Below are 23407 nucleotides of genomic sequence, written 5' to 3'. Positions count from 1 at the left end.
ACTGAGCATGCTCAGTACAAGCCAAGCAGCAAATGGGGTGGGGTATGTGACCCCACATGCCCCACCCCCCATGCATCGTCTCTGATGCCAGTCCCTCTTCCACAAAGAAATTAGACCTCTCTTCATAACGGGAGTCTTAGGATATTCACAATCTTATCCATCAATGCCCATTTTCAAATCCATTTTAGAAGGTAAATTGCTGAAAAAGTACTGAGGAGACATCTGCAGTCACATCACGATTTCACAATTTCCCAAGATCTGTAGCAGCTGAGCGTGAGACAGGTGATGGAAAAAGTGTTGGTATCTGTGGCTGAATATCTTTTAATGACGTATTCAGGAAGGTGTCCTGCAGATTTCAATAGATCTCTCAGTGGCCTTTATGATCATGGACCACAGCTCATCTCTGCTGCTTCTCATGGGTAACCTGGTTCCTATAGTGAAGTTCAGTCATTTTCTTCCTGTCTAATGAAAGCAACCTATGCCAGGGGTTCTCAACCTTTTTGTCTCTGAGGCCTCCCCTAGGGTTACCATATTCAAACATTTAAAAAAGAGAACACTCCACTGGGCCCTGGTCCCGCCCCAACTCCATCCCGGCCCCGCCCCAACCCCACCCCTTCCCTGCCCCCATTCCAACCCCTTCCCCAAAGTCCCTGCCCCAACTCTGCCCCCTCCTCTGAGCACCCCACATTCCCCCTCCTTCCTCCCTCTCTGATCTTGGTTGGGGGTTGCTAAGTGCTTCCCTGCTCCCGCCTTGCCCTGCAGCACCTGCAGCCCTTGTGCCCCCCTGCCCCGCTCCTCCTCGCCCTGCAGCCCCTGCACCCCCCCGCCCCTGCGCCCCCCGTCTGCCCTGCCCCTGTACTCCCCTGCCCTTGCAGCCTCTATGCCTCTGTCTGCCTTGCTCCTCCTCGCCCTGCAGCCTCTGCACCCCCCCGCCAGCCCTGCTCCCCCACTCCCCCGGCAGCCTCTGCCTGGCGGGGGCTTCAGACACTCAGTGGCGACCGGGGCAGCGCGGGTCCCTGCAGCCTTGGCACACGCTGCACTCCCCGCCCCGCGCCGCAGCCTCCTTCCTGCCGCGTGGGGTGACGGGGCCGCAGGAAGGGTCCCCCAGTGGCCGGGCAGTCCCCGCCCACGAGGGAAGCCCGAGCCGCTGGCTAGGCCCGGCCTCCCCATGGTCCTGCAGGCTCGGCTGGGGCGCGCAGTCCACCCAGCCTCTGGGGGCAGCAGCTGCCCCTTCGGCGCCTTCTGCAGCTGTGCCCCCGCCCAAGCTCGCTACAATGTAGCCGGGCGGTTGGGCTGCGCTGCGGACCCGGCGGATCATGCTGGAGCCAGGCGGACTCTGGCTTATGCTGCCTCCCTATTTCCCTGGACATGTTCGGCTTTTTTGCAATTCCCCCCAGACGGGCATTTGAGTACCAAAAAGCCAGACATGTCCGGGGAAATCCGGACGTATGGTAACCCTATCTCCCCCAACATGCTATAAAAACTCCAAGGCCCACCTCTGCCACACCAACTGTTTTTCTGCATATGAAAGCCAGGGCCAGCGTTAGACAGTAGGAAGCAGGACAATTACCCGAGGTCCCACTCCACATGGGGCCCCGCGACACTCAGTTCCTCAGGCTTTAGCTTCAGGCTCATGCAGTGGGACTTCAGCTTTCTGCCCTGGGCCCCAGCAAATCTAATGCCGGCCCTGTTTGGTGGTCCCCCTGAAACCTGCTCGCGGCCCCCGCAGGGAGCCCTGGGCCCCTGGGTGAGAACCACTGACCTAGACGATTAAACTCTTTTCACCTCGCCTGACTCAAGGCTTCAGACAAAACTTACTGAAGATATTACACCCGGCTTCAAAGACATTGGAAAACCTCTGGTTGATTTCTACGGGCTTCAGATCAGGCCCTCAGTGTGTACATAAAAGTACAGGACTTGACTGTGATAGGAGATATTTTGATTAAGAAATGCACCATTACTTTGCTTTTTTCATTCGCCTGCACAACTCCTTTTCATTGAATGATTATTCGGTTGTCTCTCTGCTGTCTCAGTTTCCGACAGCATTTGAGACACTGAGAGAAAACTGGGTCTGGCTGAATAAGTGAAAGGCTAAAACAAGGCTGCCTGACCAGGAGAAGTCTTTGGAGGAACTGGGTCTTGTGGTGTGAGGCTCATGCTGGCTCCTTTGCTGTCCCTGGGTTCTCAAGATATAGCAACTATCTCATGGTTATCCACCCAGGAGGATGTCCCTCTTCCTCTCTTAGGTGAGCCAAAACAAGTAGAAAAAACACCTTAAATTTAGAAACACACATGCCAAAAGCTTCCAGCTTATTTGGTACTGAGTTCCAAATGAGAAAAAAGATCAAATGTTATCGCTAAAGGAAATACAAGCACAAACTACTGACCTGCCACCTTCAGTTCCATATGGGCATCTTTATAAAAGGAAGTTGACTCAAAATAGCACACGTATCGTCCCTCATCTGTGGGTCTGATATTATGTAACCTCAAGGCGACACTTCCATTTCTGATGTCAACTTTCAGAAACTCTGTCCTTCCTGTATATTCCGGCATCTGATTTTCAGTCTGATCCTTTCCATCACGATAGTGATGCACAAGGTAAGAGTAATGGGACCGGAACCATCTCACCTCCATGTTCTCAACACTCATCGGGGGAGACAAGTGACAGGATAACACAATGTCCTCACCCACAATAGCGATGACAGGTTGACTCGGTCCGATGACAGTGAACTGGGCTGTGAAAAGTACCATGACACAAGGAAAAATATCATATTCCCTCTATATAAATCCATGACACGCCCACATCTTGAATACTGCCTGCAGATGTGGATGCCCCATCTCAAAGAAAGTTATATTGAAACTGGAAAAGGTACAGAAAAGGGCAATACAAATGATTAGGGGTATGGAACAGCTACCATATGAGGAGAGATTAATATGACTGGGACTTTTCAGCTTGGGAAAGGGACAACTAAGGGGGCATATGAGTCTATAAAATCATGACTAGTGCGGAGAAAGTAAATAAGGAAGCGTTCTTTAGTCCTTCCCATAACACAAAAACTAGGGGTCATCAAATGAAGATAATATGCAGCAGGTTTAAAAGAAATAAAAGGAAGTATTTCTTCACCCAACGCACAGTCAACCTGTGAAACTCTTTGCCAGAGGATGTTCTGAAGGCCAAGGCTATAATTCATTGAGGACAGGTCCATCAATGGCTATTAGCCAAGATGGGCAGCGATGGTGTCCCTAGCCTCTGTTTGCCAGAGGCTGGGAGTGGGAGGCAGAGGATGGATCACTTGGTGATTACCTGTACTCTTCATTCCCTCTGGGGCATTTGGCATTGGCCACTGTTGGAAGACAGGATATTGGGCTAGATGGACCTTTGCTTTGACCCATTATGGCCGTTCTTATGTTCTTAAGGTGATCGATAAAAAATATAAATGGTTACATTTGATCAGAGCTGGCGTTATATTATTATGAAGCCACTTGGTTTCTGATTCAAGCTGAATTTTCAATCCTTTCTGAAATCTACATATAGTAGAACCTCAGAGTTATGAGCACCAGAGTTACAAAGTGACCTGTCAACCACACACCTCTTTTGGAACCAGAAGTATGCAATCAGGCAGCAGAGACCCACCCCCTTAAAAAAAAAAAAAAAGAAAAAAAAGAAAAAAGCAGCAAATACAGTACAGTGCTGTGTTAAATGTAAACTACTACAAAAGGGGAAAATTTATAAAAAAAGATCTGACACGGTACGGAAACTGCTTCTGAATTTGTTTCATTTAAATTAAGATGGTTACAAGCAGCATTTTTCTTCTGCATAGTAAAGTTTCAGAACTGTGTTAAGTCAATGTTCAGCTGTAAACTTTTGAAAGAACCACCATAACGTTTTGTTCAGAGTTACGAACAACCTCCGTTCCCCAGGGGTTCACAACTCTGAGCTTCTACTGTACATAGTCAATTTGGAAATGGCCATAGCTCTTTAGGGCTTGGTGCTAATTGGTGCCCATTTTCTCAAGAGGTTTCCTAGTTTCATCTCCCCCACAATGACCTGTCTTTAAAATCTCAACCAGTTGTATAATGCCTTTTCTGCAGAGATAGAGAAAAAAAATAGGAGGGAGGATCCACCCAAAACTTATACCACTGGGTTTCAAGCGTAGAAACCAGAGGTGAAAGTAAGCCTGTATGGGCCCTTTAAATTGCCACAAGAGCCCTGCTCCTGGAGCCCCCGGGTAGTGGAGGTGGCCAATAGCGAGCCATTGGCGATTTAAAGTGCTGGGGCCTCCACTGCGGTAGCGGTGGCTGGGAGCCCCTGGCCCTTTAAATCACTGCCGGAGCCCCGCCGCTGCTACCCCAGGGCTCAGGTGGCGATTTAAAGGGCCCAGAGCGGTAGCGGCGGCTGGAGCCCCAAGCCCTTTAAACGGCTGCCCGAGCACCGCTGCCGGAGCCCTGGGGTAGTGGCGGCAGCCAGGAGCCCTCGGGGCTCCTTCGGGAATTTTAAGGGCCCAGGGCTCCCAGCCGCCACTACTGTAGCCAGAGCCCCCGCCTCTTCCGGTCAAGGCCACACCCCTTCTGGTTGAGGCCCTGCCCCCTGCTCAGGGCTCCAACATACTGGTAAGTCCTTCAAGTTTATTTTCACCCCGGTTGAAACCAAAATATTAAAATGCTGTTAGTTTGTTTTTGACTCTGCAATGTGAGCCAAATGTGGTTTGTAGTCACTTGACAGCACCGAGCAGACTCAGCTGGTCCTCGGGAACTGGTGGTGAACGCACTGTGGACATTCCTCAACTTAGTTGGTAGCTGCACTCATGAGACAGCAGCAGATGATGTGGAGGAGGCAGGTGTCCGTCTACTTATATTTCCCCCCCAGGCTATGGTATCTGTACTCCAGAGGAACATGAATGAATTGTCAGCTAGGTAAGTTACAGTCCTCATTTTCCAAATGGGCAAAGAGAGGCTCTGAGAGACTGGTTTAGCAAATATTTCCTTATGATGGAATTTCATTGTTCCATTGGGGGGGGCCTAGGTACTCTCATCGCTGTAATTCCAGTTGTTCTGTGCTGGAATGATTTTGATTCTGTTTTTGCAGTTGCTGTACTTGCAGGGAAAATATGCAGTACAGGTTAAAGAAAAGCTGGTCATTCTTTTAAGTCATCCGAGAGGTGAAAAACTGAAGGGGGCAGACTTAACATAAAAACATAACATAACAATGGCCGTACTGGGTCAGAGCAATGGTCCATCTAGCCCACTGTCCTGTCTTCCAACAGTGGCCAATGACACGTGCCTCAGAGAGAATGAACAGAACAGGTAATTATCAAGTGATCCATGCCCTGCTGCCCACTCCCAGCCTCTGGCTAGTAGCCATTGATAGACATGTCCTCCATGAACTTATTGATGATGTTGTATGGGTATGAAGCAGCACAATAATTACCGGTATTTGTCTCTTGGTTTTTTGAATTGTGCGCTTTGGTTTTAATTTTGGTAATAATTTTGCTGCAGCTGATGAATTTAAACAAACAATCAGGGAATGTTCCTGGCATCCCTCAGGAAAAGGCTGGTGATTCCGGTGAACATCAGAAAACCATAAAGGGAAATGGGATGGCATCTGGCACATGAATTCTTCTAGCCTTTGATCAAGTGGTAGAATTAAGTAGGCTAAAATGATGCTTTTTTTCTGATACTTGTATAATTTTGTCCCTATATGCACCTTAACAGCTAAGCAATAGAAAAAGCAAATGAATACTATAAGTAACAACGGGGACGGGGGAGGGACAAAAACGATGAATGAGTGGTATTGCCTACCTGACACCAAGTTGTGAATTGGTAAATTAATGAAGAAAATGATGAAACCAGGCAAAGAGACACTTGCTGTGGAGCCATGGTGGAAAGACGATGATTTCATTTTCACTGTAACTTGATGAAGACAAAACGAGAGAAAAACAATAAACAGAGTGCACATAATAAAGATTATGTTATAACTAATTACATCTTGTGCTGCATGTAAAGAGCTCATGGGACACTCTGATATGGAGATCCTGATTCAAATGTCCTGTTTATAGCACTGTCATCAACTCCATCTCCTTAGGTGCATTAATCCCAGATTTAGGTTTAGAGTCCCTGGAGCGGCAGGACCCGATTTGGTTTCCCACCTCCGAGGTGGGTGCCCTAATCATTGGGCTACAGAATCATTTTTCTATGGCCCAATGATTATTTATTTAATCGGAAGTGGAACCGCTTCACTAGCTGAGGTTGAGGTTGAGGGAGCCCAACGTCAGCCCAGCTGAGTGCTCAAACCACTGGGCTAAAAGTTATGAGACGGACTCCTCCTCCGGCCATTTTGTGTGGAATGAGGCAGGTGCCTAATGCATTCTTCAGGCTATTTTAGGCCTTGGAGATAAGAAATGCTAACATGAATAAATGACCAAGGAATATCCCGATGCCTTAAGATTATGGGAAAAGAGGTACCAAGTGGTAATAGCTGGAAGATTAATTTTAAATTATAAAAATGCTATAAAAGCACATCTCTGTCTCCAACATGTGTATTTACCACAGAATACAGGCGATGCATCAATGCTAATGCGAATAAAGAGAACCTAAAGTACCTATAGAATTCGGGGTCCTTTGTGTTTCTAGGGGACACAGACCAATAAGGAAAAGAGGGTTGACACTTCCATGTACATGTGCAGAATGTAGGTATAGACAGAATCACATTCTAAAAAAGGGTGCCCAGGGTGGGAAAATTGAGCTTCCTATGGGAATCCAGCAGGGACTATCCCTGTACTGATGATCAATCCATGAGAGAGCCATCAGACTCTAACTCCATCTAGGAGGATGTGAGTGTGATGGGTTGGATCACAAAAACCCCCTTTGGGTCTGCCACCTGACGTGCCGAGTCTACCCCGAGCCCGGTTTCCCTGGCAGCTTGGGACTTCAGTGCCCTGTCTGGCTGTGCCAGACCCCAGGTCTGAACCACGTTCCCCAAAAGCTGCAGGCTTATCTGAAAATAGTTTAAGAAGTGTTCCCGTCTCCAACACTCAAATGCCCAGTTCCCAATGGGGTCCAAACCCCAAATAAATCAGTTTTACTCTGTATAAAGCTTATACAGGATAAACTCAAATTGTTTGCCCCCTATAACACTGATAGAGATGCACAGCTATTCCCCCCCCCACACACACTCCCCTTAGGTATTAATACATACTCTGGGTTAATTAATAAGTAAAAAGTGATTTTATTAAATACAAAAAGTAGGATTTAAGTGGTTCCAAATAACAGACAGAACAAAGTGAATTACCAAGCAAAATAAAATTAAACACAGAAGTCTATGCCTAATTCAGTAAGAAAACTGAATACAGATAAAGTCTCACCCTCAGAGATGTTTCAATAAGCTTCTATAACAGACTGGATGCCTTCCTAGTCTGGGCACAATCCTTTCCCTTGGAACAGTTCTTGTTTCAGCTCAGGTAGTAACTAGGGGATTTCTCATGATGGCTGCCTCCCTTTGTTCTGTTCCACCCCCTTATATAACTTTTGCACAAGGCTGGAATCAGTGATTTCCCTACCCCCCCCCCCCGAATTTTCCCAACCCCCGACCCCCCCAGTTTTGTGAACTAGTTACATGCCAATTTAGTGACTGTTTCGAAATTTGAATTAAAATTGAAACATTAATACACACTTTAAAAGCATATAAAGTGTATGATAAAATACATGTATCTGAAAAAGTATAATAGATTTGAAAAGTAAGAACATAGACTAGCTTCCTTATACAGCTGTTGTTTTTTATGACAATGTCAATGCATTCATTTCGGCGATGTTGGCCAACCTAATAATTTCAAATGATGATTTGTAAGCGAAGTCTAAATGAGCTCTCCCTGACAGCTAGTGATGAGCTGGGGCTGGGGGGAAAGGCTTCAGGACCAGATTGTATTTACATTCACACCTAATCTACCTACGTATCCAGCAAACAGAGCTGTGTTGCCCAAGTGATAGATTTTGGCTGGGGTTGGGTTACAAATCAGTTGAATGCGGGGGGGGGGGGGGGGGGGGGGGGGAGGGATGAAATGTTGTTGTTCTTGTTGTATAAGTAAAGGCCAATAGAACTGTACTTAGCCTGTGCTGATTGAGGGCATCAAGAGCGAGGGTGGGGACCTGTCCCTCTCCACTGTTTAAAGACAGAGCTAATTAGGCTCCATAGATAGTCTTTTGTTCTGTTAAGTGACCACTGCAGCTGCAATCACTGATAATCAGATCTAAGTGCTTAGTCCTGCTGTGGGACAGTGTTTCTGTGGAAGAGACGGCCCAGACTGCACTAGCAGCGAGGTTCCCCCCCAAGAGCTCAGCTGAAATCACTGAGAGCTGGGTGGAACTTCAAGAGACCAACTCGCAGAGGTCACAGTGGCAGGTGGCAGTAGAAGGTGACTGCGCAGGGCCATTGGTGACAGAGTGGTGGAGTGAACGGTGGCACAACAAACAGCAGTGGCCAGAGCGAATAGTGAGCAGCTGGAGGAACGAGCAAGGTGCCTTCTTGCCCCCCACCTGGGAGGTGTACTCACGTGAAAGCACTTCTGAACTCTGAGTCTCCACTGACCAAGGACAACACCGGTGAGTGGGGTGCGGTGGAGGGAAAAGTGTGGGGGGTATGTTAAATAAACATTTGTTTGTTGGACTATATTTTAGTGACTTTGCTCCAGAATGCTAGATTTGTGACTGGGAATGGAAACTTATATAAATATGTTTCCTAGTAGGCCAAGATATTTAAAATGCATTATTTGCCAAGGTTGTTATCTCACATTGTTGTTATCTTGAGAGGTCATTATGTTGGGGAGTTTCTGTACAAAACATTTTTATTATTATAATTAATTTTTACATAAGAATGGCCATACTGGGTCAGACCAATGGTCCATATAGCCCAGTATCCTGTCTTCCGACAGTGGCCAAGGCCAGGTGCCCCAGAGGGAATGAACAGAACAGGGAATCATCAAGTGATCCATCCCCTGTTGCCCATTCCCAGCTTCTGGCAAACAGGCTAGGGACACTCAGAGCATGGTGTTGCATCCCTCCCCATCCTGGCTAATAGACACTGATGGACCTATTCTCCAGGAATTTATCCAGTTCTTTGTTTAATCCTGTTATAGTTTTGGTTTTCACAGCATCCCCTGGCAAAGAGTTCCACGGGTTGACTTATGTTGTGTGAAGAAGTACTTCCTTTTGTTTTTTTTAAAACCTGCTGCCTATTAATTTCATTGGGTGACTGCTAGTTCTTGTGTTATATGTAGGATTAAATAACATTTCCTTATTCACTTTCTCCACACCAGTCAAGATTTTATAGACCTCTATCATATCCCCCCTTAGTCATCTCTTTTCTAAGCTGAAAATTCCCAGTCATTTTAATATCTCCTCTTGTTTCATACCCCTCATCATCTCTGTACCTCTTCCAATTCCAATGTATCTTTTTTGGGATGGGGTGACCAGATCTGCACACAGTATTCAAGGTGTGCACGTACCATGGATTTACATAGAGGCAACATGATATTTTTTGTCTTATCTATCCTTTTCTTAATGATTCCCAACATTCTGTTTGCTTTTTTGACTGCCGCTGCACATTGAATAGATGTTTTCAGAGAACTATCCACAAGGACTCCAAGATCTCTTGAGTGTTAACAGCTAATTCAGACTCCATCATTTTGTATGTATGGAAAACCATCTTAACTAATGTGCATTACTTTGCATTCATCAACATTGAATTTCATCTGCCATTTTGTTGCCCAGTCACTCAGTTTTGTGAGATCCCTTTGTAACTCTTTGCAGTCTGCCTGGGACTTAACTATCTTGAATAGTTTGGTATTATCTGCAAATTTTGCAACCTTACTGTTTACCCATTTTTCCAGATCATTTATGAATATGTTGAACAGTAATGGTCCCAGTACTGACCCCTCAGGGATACCACTATTTCTCTCTCTCCATTCTGAAAAATGATAATTTATTCCTACCCTTTGTTTCCCATCTTTTAACCAGTTACTGATCCATGAGAGGACTTCCCTCTTATCCCATGAGGGCTTATTTTTCAAAAGTCAATTTAAATTAAATATACTTTTTTTTTAAATGTATTTCTTTTAGAAATCTAGACCTGTTTTGGTGTAACTTGCATTATCCTTATGTTAAATTTGCATTATCCTAACAAAACATTTACTTTATTCATATCTCTTTTATATGTTGCAGGTCAAAGTCAAAATGAAAAGACAAAAAACAATACAATAATTTTTCCACTCAAAGGCCTCAAAAACTAACCAAGGTGAAGAACACATCAAGAACCAAGAATATATCAACAGGTCATCTGAAGGTTCAAGTGGTATATCTACATCCGACCAGCCCAAAGCACAAATACAGCTACCTACTGAAGAAACAGTGTCTCCAAAACCTAAAGGCAGTTCCCGATGTTTGTCGATCAAAGTGTTCCCATTTATTGAAGTTACAAAAGATGGCTATTGGTGCACCTCTTGCAAAAAAGCTTACAAAGAAGAAACGCTTCCCAATGCTATAATTGGTAAAAGTGGAGGAGCTTGGTTTGTCAAACCGATCAGCAAAGCCAATGCTGACAAACTACATGAAAAGGCTGCAAAAACACCAGGCCTCCGGAGTGTATCAACATGCGGAAAGCCTTATAAGCCCACTTTCAAAGCCAATTTTAGAAGTACTTAATGAGGCTGTTAAGAATGCTGGAGACACAACACAGTTCATGCGAACAAACATGGCTGTGGCATCCTACTTTCTATTTAAGCAAGAGATACCACACACTACAAACTGGAAGCCAATGTTAAGTGCATTGTCACTTGTTCATCCTAAAGTTGAACACTGGTTCCGAACAAGACCAGCAAATGCTCACTATCTTTCAGCAAGAAACTCAACTGACTGGCTAGAAGCATGCGGTGCAACAGTGAAAGACTCAACAGTTGAAAAAGTGAAGAACTCTCTCACTACATTCAAAAAATTTGCATACATGGCTGATGAATGCACCGATGCAAATGGGCATCAAGTATTAAGTCATTGTGTATGTTATCTTGATGTCAGGGGTAGGCCAGTAGATGCATTTCTAGATGTTCACGTTATAGAAGACACATTGGCTGCACCTGTGACAACCCACATTTTAGAAGAGTTAAATGCTTGTCAATTGGACCCCAAATGGATAGCTGCTTGTGCATTTGATGGAACTGCAAACTTCTCTGGAAGACATGGTGGAGTACAAGCTTTGCTCAGAGACAAGTGCAACCCTAATCTCTCCTATACACACTGCAGAGGACATCAACTCCAACTAGCACTAGTACGAGCTGCAGAATCTTCAAAAGACATTTAAAAAAAGCTATAAATTTAATCTCTTCATTATATTATTTTTTCAGTAAGAGTCCAAAAAGACTGAGTATCTTGGAAAATCTAGAAGATACACTGGGACTGAAGTTCAAATTAGTCCAACCTGGGAAAACCCACTTGCTTTCTCATGAGCAATCCTTGGCTGTTGTCTTAAAATTACTCCAGCCGTTATTACTGGCTTTGGAAAGTATCTAACAAGATGGGATGGACCTAAGTAGTGAGGCTGGTGGATTACTTTTGCTACTACATTCAGAGAAGACTATTGCCATTCTCTCTCTCTCTCATAAGTCTACTGTTGAAACCACTTGGGTCATTACACAATGCCATCCAGGCATCTGCTACAACAGTAGTAGATCTTTGTCCAGCAATAGAAGCTACATTTGGATCAATCAGAGATCTACCCATTGAAAAAAATACTGGAAGAAGCAAAGACTTCAGTCCAGAAGTTGACTAATGAAGGCATTTATATTGAATCCTTAAGTGAAGAAGACAAGAAGCGTTTAAGACAACTGAAAAAGTACACAGACTTGGTTCTTTAAAATCTACAACAGCGACTTCTAGATTCTACTCAACCTCTACGTAGGTTTTACAGATGCCTGTCCTCTAACACACCAACAGTTGAGTGGAGTGAGGCACTACCAGCAATTGGGCTGCCATGTGATTAGGACAAAATAGAGAATTTGAACACAGAGTGGAATATCATATGACGAATGAATGAAGATTTGACTTCAACTTCTTTTTTAACATCACTAGTGGCTCGACCCGATCTTTGTGTTCTGTTTCCTGGGATGAAAGAAGTAGGAATTCATCTCTTGCTACTCCCAGTCACAACAGCTACAGTTGAGCGTTCTTTTTCATCATTGAATAGAATTTTGTGTTCTGAAAGAAGTCACCTTCTGCCTGATCATGTGAATAAACTAATGAGCATATCAACTGAAAGAATGGAAGTACCGGACACATGAGAAGCCACCAAAGATGAACACATTGCATTCAAGAAGTTCATTAACAGAGTTGTGCAAAATTATAACAAGAAATCAAGAAAGATGTAGACGTAGTGCTTCATAGAAGGCTTGAGTAGCCAACTTTAATTTGTGTGATGATTTTAAAACATGAGTTAAATCTAATAAAATGGTCATGAAACATTTTTCAGTTTTTACTATGGTGCCATACAGCCCACCTTCACCCTCACAGTCTCACCCCTCATCGACCCTGACACCCCACCCTGTAAATTCGAACACCCCCCCTAATTTCAATTCCTGGGGAAGCCACTGGCTGGAATCCTTTGTCCATCTCTGGGTTCCCACCCCTCCTTCTAAATGGAAAAGCGCCAGGTTAAAAGTGGATTCCAGTTCAGGTGACATGATCACATGTCATTGTAAGACTTCATTACCCACTTGCCAGCACACAGGTATACAGGAAGACTTGCAAGTAAACAGAGCCATCTACAGTCAATTATCCTGGTTAATGGGAGCCATCAAGATTCTAAACAACCATTAATGGCCCACACTTTGCATAAATACAATAGGCCCTCAGAGTTATATTGTATATTTCTAGTTTCAGATACAAGAATGATACATACATACAAATAGGATGACCACACTCAGTACATTATAAGCTTTGTAATGATACCTTACAAGAGACCTTTTGCATGAAGCATATTCCAGTTACGTTATATTCACGCTCATTAGCATATTTTCATAAAATCATACAGAATGCAATGTTACAGTGAGTACGTCAGTAGTTATAACTGGTGCATAGATATATTTAGGAATTGTATATGCTGTGACATTCATAACTTTGTTGACAACTGCTAAAAGATAGTGGACCTTGTACTTGTGATTGTATGAGTTACTTGCCTATGGTTTCACATGCTCCTATGAGTTCTAGATGAACTAGAGATACCTCTGTTTAACTTGAGACTGTAGCAGTCAGAGCCAAACCCATGGTGGTATAATAAAATTAAGCATAAATAAAATAAAAGGCTACAGAATGGGTGTCCAACAAATGGGACCATAAAGAATATAGAAAGCCCAATGGAAAGGAAGGTCCAAGAAAATAGATCAAAAGTCATAATGGACTAAAAGGGACACTTCCTGTATCCTGGTTTGCATTTTATGTCATTTTGTTTGTCTGTCTATGTGATGTGGTAAGAACCAAGCTCAGGGAAAATTTGAGTGGCAGAGGGAGTCAGATGGTTTGACATCATTAATAAACTCCCCAAACTTGTTAATAAGCTCCCCAAATTTTGGACTCCTCTGGACTACACCACCGACGGAGGATCAAGAAAAACTTTGTGGGGTACCTTGGTCACCACCACTCCTCTCGGTGCAGTTGCATATCAAGGACAGGAAAAGTGGATGGGCCCCAGCTTTTGAGTGGGTGGGCAATGATGGGGGACGGGGATAAGGAAGGATCAGCGGCACAGGAGGGATCTGGTGCCCTGGGGAGGAGGGGCAGGAGGGAGGGGGGACCCCCCTCCCTTCACCCCCTTACCTCTCAGCAGGCACCCGAAGATGAGGCTGCCTGGGGTACACAGACTGCGGGGTGCGCCTGTGGGGTGGAGGGGGGACACGCCCAGGGGGTGGAGACAGGATGCACCCATGGAGCTCAAGATCTGGGCCGTGCCCCCATCCTGATGATGGTCAGGCACTGCTGCCCCAATTTCTGGCTCCAGTGCTAGCCTGCCCCCACAAGGTACACCCCCCACGAAGCTAGTGCTGGGGCTGGCAGGAGGCGGACGCAGCCTAGTTGACGGACACTGGGTTAGGAGTCCCAGCCTGTGGATTCGGGGGGCTCCGGCCCCAATTTAGGTGGGCCTGGATGCTAAGTGGGTGGGCCGCGGCCCACTCAGGCCCACTGGTAGCTACGCCCCTGTCTCGGTATACTCCAGCTGTAAGTGGCTGAAGGAGAAGTAAGGACAGTCCCACCACCCTTCTCAGCAGAAATAAAGGAGCAAGGAAGGGACGCCTTCTACTATTTTTCTAAGGGAAGTATGGAACAGAATAAAGTATCTGTTCAGGCATTTGTTGCGACAGACCCACAAACGCCTTTGGAGGCCTTTGTGCGAGACTACATTAAAACCCACGTGGGAGGGTTAGTGAGAAAACCAAGTAATGGAGTTCTTTGGGCACACACAGATCCACGGAATTTAATGTGTTCCCTCTTTAAAAAGGAATTCTTTAAAAAAAACAAAAAAAAAACCAAAAAAAAACCAAAAACAAAAAACGCTCAAGAGGTGACAGGAATAGCCATGGATTGTGTATATGTGGCATGTAATATCCGGGGAAGAAGATTTAAGAGAAAAGTGGAGCAACTGGAGGAAGGAGGCAAGCCTTATCCAAAGAGCAGGAGACCAGTAAAACATTAAAGAGCAGCTTTGTCAAACAACTGAAGTAAATTCCGTACTCATTTGTCAGAGGGATAGTCTAGCAAGAGACCTGACTTACATTAAACAGTTACAAAAGGCTGGTTATGAAATTATCATGTGGAGAGAGCTAAAGCAATGGGGCACGAGTATTCATTTGGGCAAGAAGTGAGTACAGTGGACCTAGCTCACAGAACGCAGGTATTAGAACAAACCTGTGACATTCTGGAGGATATGTACCGTCAGGTCATAAATATTGAAAGTGAGAATGGGCTAACACCCCCCAAAAATAAGGAGGATGCCTGTATAAAGATGGAGTTGCCACCTGTATATGTTGTGAATCTAAAAATTCCAGATATTCCAGTCGCTATGGTGTGGTGAGACTGAAGAAAAACGACCGACAATAAGCAGAGGTAGAATCTCACCCCCACTTACAGACTGAGAGCAAAAATCAGACAGGAAGAGCAGAAGAAAACTGAACAATCTGGGGAGTTAGGAATAGAGGAGGAATCAAACACAGAAGATTTGGGACGGGGGTGGGGATGGGAGGAAGGGGAATCTGAAAAAACAGTCAGCAGTGAGGCAAGGAAAGAGAAAAAGTCACAGGCAGTCTTGGTGAAAATTCTGATAAGGGATTAAATATCGAAAGATTGAAACAAGAAATGGAAAGGACAGCTACTAATTGCTGTCACGAGAGCCAGAAAAAGGAAAATCAGTTACAAACGGTTCACCAAAGAATAAGTAAGCCGGACATGTCACAGACCCATCCGCAATTGTGCCACTTATTACAAGAAGCCCAGGGAACTATAGAAGTTGCTGTGAAGGCCCGTAAGGAGGCAATCTGAAATATCAGTATATCTCAGGAAAGAAAAAAAAGTCTTTGCAACCTGAAATTCCAACAAGTAATTTGATATCTTTAAATCAACTGAGCCAGAAGCAATAATGAAAGAACAAGAGCCAAAACCAAAATCGCCACAGAAACCCACCCCAGTGCCAGACCTTTCCAAGGTGCAGGCACCGACCACTGCCAAAAGAAAATGTGAAGAGTTACAGCAAAACTCCCTGTAACAAAGTGGGGTTTCCCCCTTGTTATGTTGTATGAGAGTATTACTGTTGTGCATGAACACTGTGTGTACCTCAGTTTCCCTGTATATTACACCAATGCCTAGGTGGTGGGAATAAGGGTGTGAGACTTTTCCTGAGGCCCTCAGGGGCAGGTGAAGCTGCTCCAGCTGCCTGCACATAAGCGATGGAGGGTGCCCTTCCTAACAGGAGAACCAGGAAGGGGACATGACCAGGTGACACTTTACCCAGGAAGCGAGACAAAGACCAGGAGGAGGGGGAGGGGCAACAGGCATGTGGGAGGTCACCTGGTTGGAAGCTGGGCAGTCTGCTGTTGGGGACTCGAAGGGGGGGGGGGAAGAGTCTGAGGCATCCAGCTTGGGGTCCCCCCCCAAGATGGACTTTGCTGAAAGTCACTGATTTCTGTGCTTGCAAGATCTGTTCTACGCTGTGTACCTGTCGACTAATAAACCTTCTGTTTTACCGGCTGGCTCAGAGTCATGTCTGACTGCGGAGTTGGTGTGCAGGGCCCTCTGGCTTCCCCAGGGGTCCTGTCCAGGTGAACCCGCCAAGGGGAAGTGCCGAAGAGGCTCCTTGCCCTGGACAGCATGCCCTGAGGGGAGTCACGCTACCCAGAGTCCTGGCTGGCTTCATACAGAGCAGTTCCAGGGCATAGGGCCTGTGACTCCATCACACTTCCCATCTAAATTGTCTATTGTAGAAGATGCCCAGACTTGGGAGGTACCAGTTCCTCTAAAGGGAAAGGGACCCCAGACTCCCCATTATAACTGTGAAAGAGGAGAAAGCATCAATTTCTAATGTGGAACCATTAGAATCCAGTGGTCATGTCTCTCCAATAGCCATGGTGAGGGGCAGCCATTTCTAATGGATTTGTCTTCACAGCAAGAGACATTTATGAGTGACAATCCCTGGCAGGACCAGCTTTAGGAAGTGCGGGGCCCGATTCTAATACCCAGCGGTGGTCTGGGTCTTCGGCAGCGGGTCCTTCACTCACTCCGGGTCTTCCGCGGCACTGAAGCACCCACCACCGAAATGCCGCCGAAGACCCGGAGCGAGTGAAGGATCCGCCACCAAAGTGCCACTGAAGACCCGGACCACCGCCCGGTGAGTAAAAATTAAAAAGGCGCCTAAGTTAGGTGCTCTTCTTTAGGGCGCGGGGCCCGATTCGGGGGAATTGGCATAAAGCCAGCCCTGATCCCTGGGATGTGTGTATTTAAGTTTATTTGTGTTTAATAGCAAGATATAAAATATATTTTAAAAATAGCTATCCCAACGCTAGGCAGACAATCATCAACACTATCCAACCAGGAAAACAAACAAACAAACAAACAAAAAAAAACCTAGAACTGAAATTTTCACACCTCCTCCCCGAAAACCTTAGCCCACAATAATATGATAAATAATACACACCTTTGCTTATTCCCCTGAGAACTTCAACTCTGCTTCAACATCTGTCTTCATGAAAACTACTTCTACTGAGGTTCTCTTTTGGGGTGGGGGAGAGAAAAAGGGGGTAAAGAGAAAAAATAGATGGTTTTGTGACAATCAGGGTCCAGACACCCCAGAGGGAGAACTGGGGTAGTGAAGCCCAAAGAACAAGGACTCGTTTTGTCCGGTGTTGGTCCTGCATCCAGCACTATGGGCCCTGACCATGACTGGGCTTCCCCGGAGCTATTACAATTCAAATAAATAAGAACAACAATTAAGAAGTAACCAAAGCTCACCTATTGGCAGAAGTTTCCCCGTGTTTTCATGATCTCATCGGTCCTTACAGCTTCTATTAATTCCTTATCTCTTCTCTCGCATTGCAAGCAAATCTTTCCATTTAAGAGCCTGCATAATTAATTATTTAGAGTTGCTTCTTCTCGTGGATTTAATTGAAGGGTTTGGTTTGATTTCCACTGAACAGAAGTGTCTCTCTCGATGCTTTGACCCACTCAGAAAGTAAACGCGGAGAAGTAACAGGAACAGGACAGTCATTCAGCCCTTAAAGACGCACACACAGTCCTACCGAAGGGTAAGTTTCCATGGCGGCAGCAGACTTATTTTCCAGGGAGCTCACGTTCAGCTGATTATTCACCAGGCTCTTTTCCAGGTATCCCTCTTCGAATGAAGGTAACGGGTTTGAGGAGCCTCTTTTGCTCTTCTTCAAAACCTTACTGACTCTTTTGTTTTTCAACTCTTTTTTCACCTCACTCCCAGAACGAAACTTCCCTTAGCAAACCCATAAAAAAAATAACTTTGTTCCCCAGCCCATATCTGTTCTCAGGCAGGAGTCAATCTGTAACTGAAAGGAGAAATTATAAATTAACATGAGGATAGTCAACTATAGAGTGATCTTGGCATAAGACAACACAGGTTGGAACTATTACTGTTCATATGAACTACATCCCACGTCAGCATTCCTCCAAAGAAAACAGTGGTCCCCAGGGTCACACCCCTCCCTTACCTCTGTCCGCACGCCCCCAGGAGCGGGGCTGCAGCCAGGGGCTGAGGCTGGGGCAGGGCAGCACCATGACTAGGGATGGGGCCAGGGCCGTGGCTAAGGGCGGGACCAGAGCAGAGCTGGGAGCAGAGTGGGGTGGGTGGTGCTCTCTCCCTGCCCCCCATGGAGGCTGGCCTAGGCCCTGCCATGCCCCCCCCCCCTCCCCGACTTTCCTCCATGCCGACTTTCCTCCCCAGTTTGGGGACCTCTGAAATAAAGGCTACTGATCACCAGGCACAATGCAGGGATGTCTCTGGAAAACAATACACTGAATCATTGGGAATACCCACAAGATCCCCAACATGGCAACAAGCAGAACAATGAGGAGAAAGAACTCTTTTCAGGCTGGGGAGTTTTACTCTTTGGAGGAGACAGAATGTCGTGTGCGTGTGATACATATAGAATAGCCCAGCTACATATACAGAACTGTCAGCAGACACATCTGTCATTGGTTTTCTTTTCTAAAATAGCATGCGCACCTTCTCAATTTTCTGCTGTACTCCAATTACATTTCCCCAACATAAAAAGCCCCTTTTTATACAGACAACCCACCTAAGTTTCATTTGCAGATTTCTGCCAGCAGCAGGTGTTGAATTTATAATACACAAGTGTTACTTCCATTTACTAACCACTCTTAAATTCTGTTCAGCCACCTAGGGCAGTGGTTCTCAACTGAGGGTACACATACCCTTGGGGTATGCAAAGGCCTTTCAGAGGATACATCAACTCATCTAGATATTTGCCTAGTTTTACAACAGGCTACATAAAAAAGCACTAGCAAAGTCAATGCAAACAGAAATTTCACAGACACTGACTTGTTTATACTGCTCTATATACTATATAACGCTAAATGTAAGTAAAAGATTTAAATTCCAATTGATTTATTTTATAATTATATGGCAACAATGAGAAAGGAAGCACTTTTTCAGTACTAATGGCTGTGACACTTTTGTATTTTTAAATTAGGTGGAACTTGGGGGTAGGCAAGACAAATCAGCCTCCTGAAAGGGGTACAGTTGTCTGGAAAGGTTGGGAGCCACTGTCCTAGGGTATGAAAACTAGATGGTGAGCAGTTCTCATACATACTCTGCATGCATTCAGTGTAATTCATTTGCTGTGTGGTTATTAGGCTCCAGCCTACCAGGAGAAATTAACTCTTTATTGAATGTAACATTTTTTTAATATAGCTTTTCCTAAGGGGTGATAGGTGCCACACACTAGCTGGGGCTGACTGTCAGAGAGACCCTCCAGGGCCCGCTCACAGACACGATTTGATCCCCATGTGTGCGCAGAAATCTGTGGGTAGAATCAGTCAACCTTAAGAAAAGTGCTTATTTTTTCAGGGGAGCGGGGGCTGTATCTTAGGAAACTCTTGGTCAAATGACCCCAATTTTGGATCTCCAGCCCCCTCCCAGCCCCCTATAAGACACATCAAATTTCAAAGCAATCCAAGCATACATGCCGAGTTTAGAGTGCTTAGAAACATCATCATTTAAACAGAAAGGGCTTCTCAATTCTAACAACAGTGGATCTGGGGTAACGCTCACAAACCCCGGACCTCTGGAGCTAAATGCCTGAGCCTCCACCGCATGAGCTAAAAGCCACAGGGCTCCTAGCCAGTACTGTAGCACACTCATTCATGTCTAAGTGGTCTAGGTGCCACTACATGGGACAGAGCACCACACCCAGCAGGCCTGGGTTACACTGGCCATGCCCTAGAATTTGCCAGCTGTCTGGTTGGCCTGAGGCTTCTCTGTTGCGCACCTTGTCTACACTGTCAAGTATCAGGGGGTAGCCGCGTTAGTCTGTATCTACAAAAACAACAAAGAGTCTGGTGGCACCTTAAAGACTAACAGATTTATTTGGGCATAAGCTTTCGTGAGTAAAAACCTCACTTCTTCGGATGCATAGAGTGAAAGCTACAGATGCAGGCATTATATACAGACACATGGAGAGCAGGGAGTTACTTCACAAGTGGCGAACCAGTGTTGACAAGGCCAATTCAATCAGGGTGGATGTAGTCCACTCCCAATAATAGATGAGGAGGTGTCAATTCCAGGAGAGGAAAAGCTGCTTCTGTAGTGAGCCAGCCACTCCCAATCCCTATTCAAGCCCAGATTAATGGTGTTGAATTTGCAAATGAATTTTAGTTCTGCTGTTTCTCTTTGAAGTCTGTTTCTGAAGTTTTTTTGTTCAATGACAGTGACTTTTAAATCTGTGATAGAATGACCAGGGAGATTGAAGTGTTCACTTACTGGCTTGTGTATGTTACCATTCCTGATGTCCGATTTGTGTCCATTTATTCTTTTGCAACCGGACTGTCCGGTTGCAAAAGAATAAATGGACACAAATCGGACATCAGGAATGGTAACATACACAAGCCAGTAAGTGAACACTTCAATCTCCCTGGTCATTCTATCACAGATTTAAAAGTCACTGTCATTGAACAAAAAAACTTCAGAAACAGACTTCAAAGAGAAACAGCAGAACTAAAATTCATTTGCAAATTCAACACCATTAATCTGGGCTTGAATAGGGATTGGGAGTGGCTGGCTCACTACAGAAGCAGCTTTTCCTCTCCTGGAATTGACACCTCCTCATCTATTATTGGGAGTGGACTACATCCACCCTGATTGAATTGGCCTTGTCAACACTGGTTCGCCACTTGTGAAGTAACTCCCTGCTCTCCATGTGTCTGTATATAATGCCTGCATCTGTAGCTTTCACTCTATGCATCCGAAGAAGTGAGGTTTTTACTCACGAAAGCTTATGCCCAAATAAATCTGTTAGTCTTTAAGGTGCCACCAGACTCTTTGTTGTTCTTGTCTACACTGAGGGCAGGGGACGGACGTAACAGCTCCCTCCTGCCACAGGGATGCAGATGGGCAGAAATTGCACCCACACTCTAGAGCAGGTCTGCACAACTTGTAAAGCGGCGAGGGCCATATTACGCCAAAGAAAACAGCTGAGGGCCGAAACCTCCCGGCCCTGCTGAACACCCCCCCCAGCACCACGCAGCCCCCCGAAACACAACACCCCCCGCCCCACAGAAACAACCCCCCCAGCGCCACTGAAACACTCCCCCCAGCGCTGCCTGTCCCACAGAAACAAACCCTCCTTCCCCTGCGGGCCACACAGTGAGCCCACCTACTCACCCCCCGCGGGCCGCACAAAGAACCCACACGGGCCGCATGTTGTGGAGGCCTGCTCTAGAGCGACAGGTTCTCCGCAATACACCAGAGCGACGGCACCAGTAGCTTCATCCTGGAGACATCCCATAGGGTTCCCTGAGGCCCTGGCCAGGGCCGGCGCTTCCACTAGGCGACCCTAGGCGTTTGCCTAGGGCGGCAGGATTTGGGGGGTGGCATTTTGCTGTCCTCAGCGGAAATTAGGCGGCGGGTCCTTCACTTGCTCCGGGACCCGCCGCCAAAGTGCCCCGAAGACGCAGAGTGGAAGGACCCCCGCCGCCGAATGCTCAGAGGAGGAGCGTTGCCGCTTAGGGCGGTAAAAACCCTGGTGCCGCTCCTGGCCCTGGCTGGCTCCCCTGGACAGTTTCACTTCCCTAAGCTCAGGAACATGCTCTGGCTGCTGCTGTGAGCAGGTAGGTGTTTCCCACCCTGAAGCTGAGCCGGTGGGAATAGAGAAGTGGAGGCTTCTATAAAAGGTGCAGTATTGGTAACCTGCACTGCTCAAAACTAACGAGTCAGCCCCACGTCTCCCAAGGATCATGCAATAAGCCCCCCAGAGCAGGAGATTAATAAAACAAGATGATGTTGGGTTTCAGGGTGTCAATGTCTGAACTCCCCCTGCCGGGCCCGGGCTGTGTGTGTCACACTTAGCTGTCGTCCCCCCCTCCTTTACCGAGCAAGGTGATTTCTGCCCCAGGGCACAAGCTCCCACCCCCTCCTCTGCCCGGCCTCAACCCTCAAATCAATCCCCCCCTCCCCCCCAGCAGTTCTGCCCCCAGATCTGACACCTCGATTCTACCCCTCCTCCAGCCCCCCCCCCGCAGCCGAGCAATAGGCCGGTCCGGTCAGGCTGCACCAGCCCGCACCGGAGAGACACCGACCCGCCCCCGGCCCCTCAGGAGAAGTGGGCGGGGGGGGGCTGGGAGCGGTACAGCGGCTGCCCCTCCTAGCAGGGAAAGGAGCAAAACCCCGGACCTGCCCCCGCCCTTCCAGGCACGGTCTGCCCTACCCCTCCCAGCTCCCTCCCCCCGCCCCAGGTAACGTCGGGTGGGGCGAGGACAGGGGGGAGAAAATAATTTTACTTTCACCACTGCCCCGCCCCCCCCCCCACATCTGCCCCAGCTCCCACACCAGTTCCACCCCACATCCGCCTCCCAGCCTCACCTCTGCTCCTTCGGCAGCTCCTGGGGTTCCTGCGACTTCCGCTGCGGGGAGGAGAAAACAGCTGAGCTGCGGTCACATGATTTCTGAGACTCCCCCACTTATAGGTATTTACAACTTCGCTGTTTCTTGAGCAGGCTGCAGGGACCGGAACATGCTCAGTAACATTCACTGAAGTCGCTGCCCTCACTTGCATCCCAGCCAGCTCCCTGCACAACTCCCTTGTGAGGAGAAGTTAATAAAACCGGGACTTTTCAGCATGGAAAAGGGACGACTGGGGGGGAAGGTATCACAGAGGTCTATAAAGGCATGACCTGTGTTAGGGTGACTAGATGTCCCAATTTTATAGGGACAGTCCCGATTTTGGGGTCTTTTTCTTATATAGGCTCCTATTACCCCCTCACCCCCATCCCAATTTTTTACACTTGCTGTCTGGTCACCCTAACTGGAGTGGAGACAGTAAGTAAGGATGTGTTATTTACTCCTTCTCATAACACAAGAATTACAAAAACAACAAGGAGTCTGGCGGCACCTTAAAGACTAACAGATTTATTTGGGCATAAGCTTTCGTGGGTAAAAACCTCACTTCTTCAGATGCATAGAGTGAAAGTTACAGATGCAGGCATTATATACTGACACATGGAGAGCAGGGAGTTACTTCGCAAGTGGAGAACCAGTGTTGACAGGGCCAATTCAATCAGGGTGGATTTAGTCCACTCCCAATAATAGATGAGGAGGTGTCAATTCCAGGAGAGGAAAAGTTGCTTC

The 23407-nt window shown here is 46.5% G+C and overlaps 1 protein-coding gene across 2 annotated transcripts in view; it reads right to left on the bottom strand.

Annotated features, from left to right (window-relative positions):
• Positions 1 to 22793, bottom strand: part of LOC101938721 (butyrophilin subfamily 1 member A1-like) — a 35964-nt gene extending 13171 nt beyond the window's left edge. Inside the window, exons 1-5 of one of the 2 annotated variants that reach the window (XM_065563243.1) lie at positions 22643 to 22789; positions 17530 to 18092; positions 17216 to 17290; positions 5800 to 5910; positions 2388 to 2735 (exon numbers count right to left, since the gene is read on the bottom strand). In XM_065563243.1, the coding sequence (XP_065419315.1) occupies positions 2388 to 2735; positions 5800 to 5899 (448 nt within the window). In that variant the 5' untranslated portion in view covers positions 5900 to 5910; positions 17216 to 17290; positions 17530 to 18092; positions 22643 to 22789. Of the gene's footprint in view, positions 1 to 2387; positions 2736 to 5799; positions 5911 to 17215; positions 17291 to 17529; positions 18093 to 22642 lie in introns of both variants that reach the window. The other variant, XM_065563242.1, reaches the window with a different exon arrangement.
• Between the last annotated feature and the right edge of the window lie 614 nt (positions 22794 to 23407).

This window comes from Chrysemys picta, chromosome 12 (assembly GCF_011386835.1).
Source record: "Chrysemys picta bellii isolate R12L10 chromosome 12, ASM1138683v2, whole genome shotgun sequence".
NCBI lineage: Eukaryota > Metazoa > Chordata > Testudines > Emydidae > Chrysemys > Chrysemys picta.
This window is presented reverse-complemented; position numbering and strand designations above follow the sequence as displayed.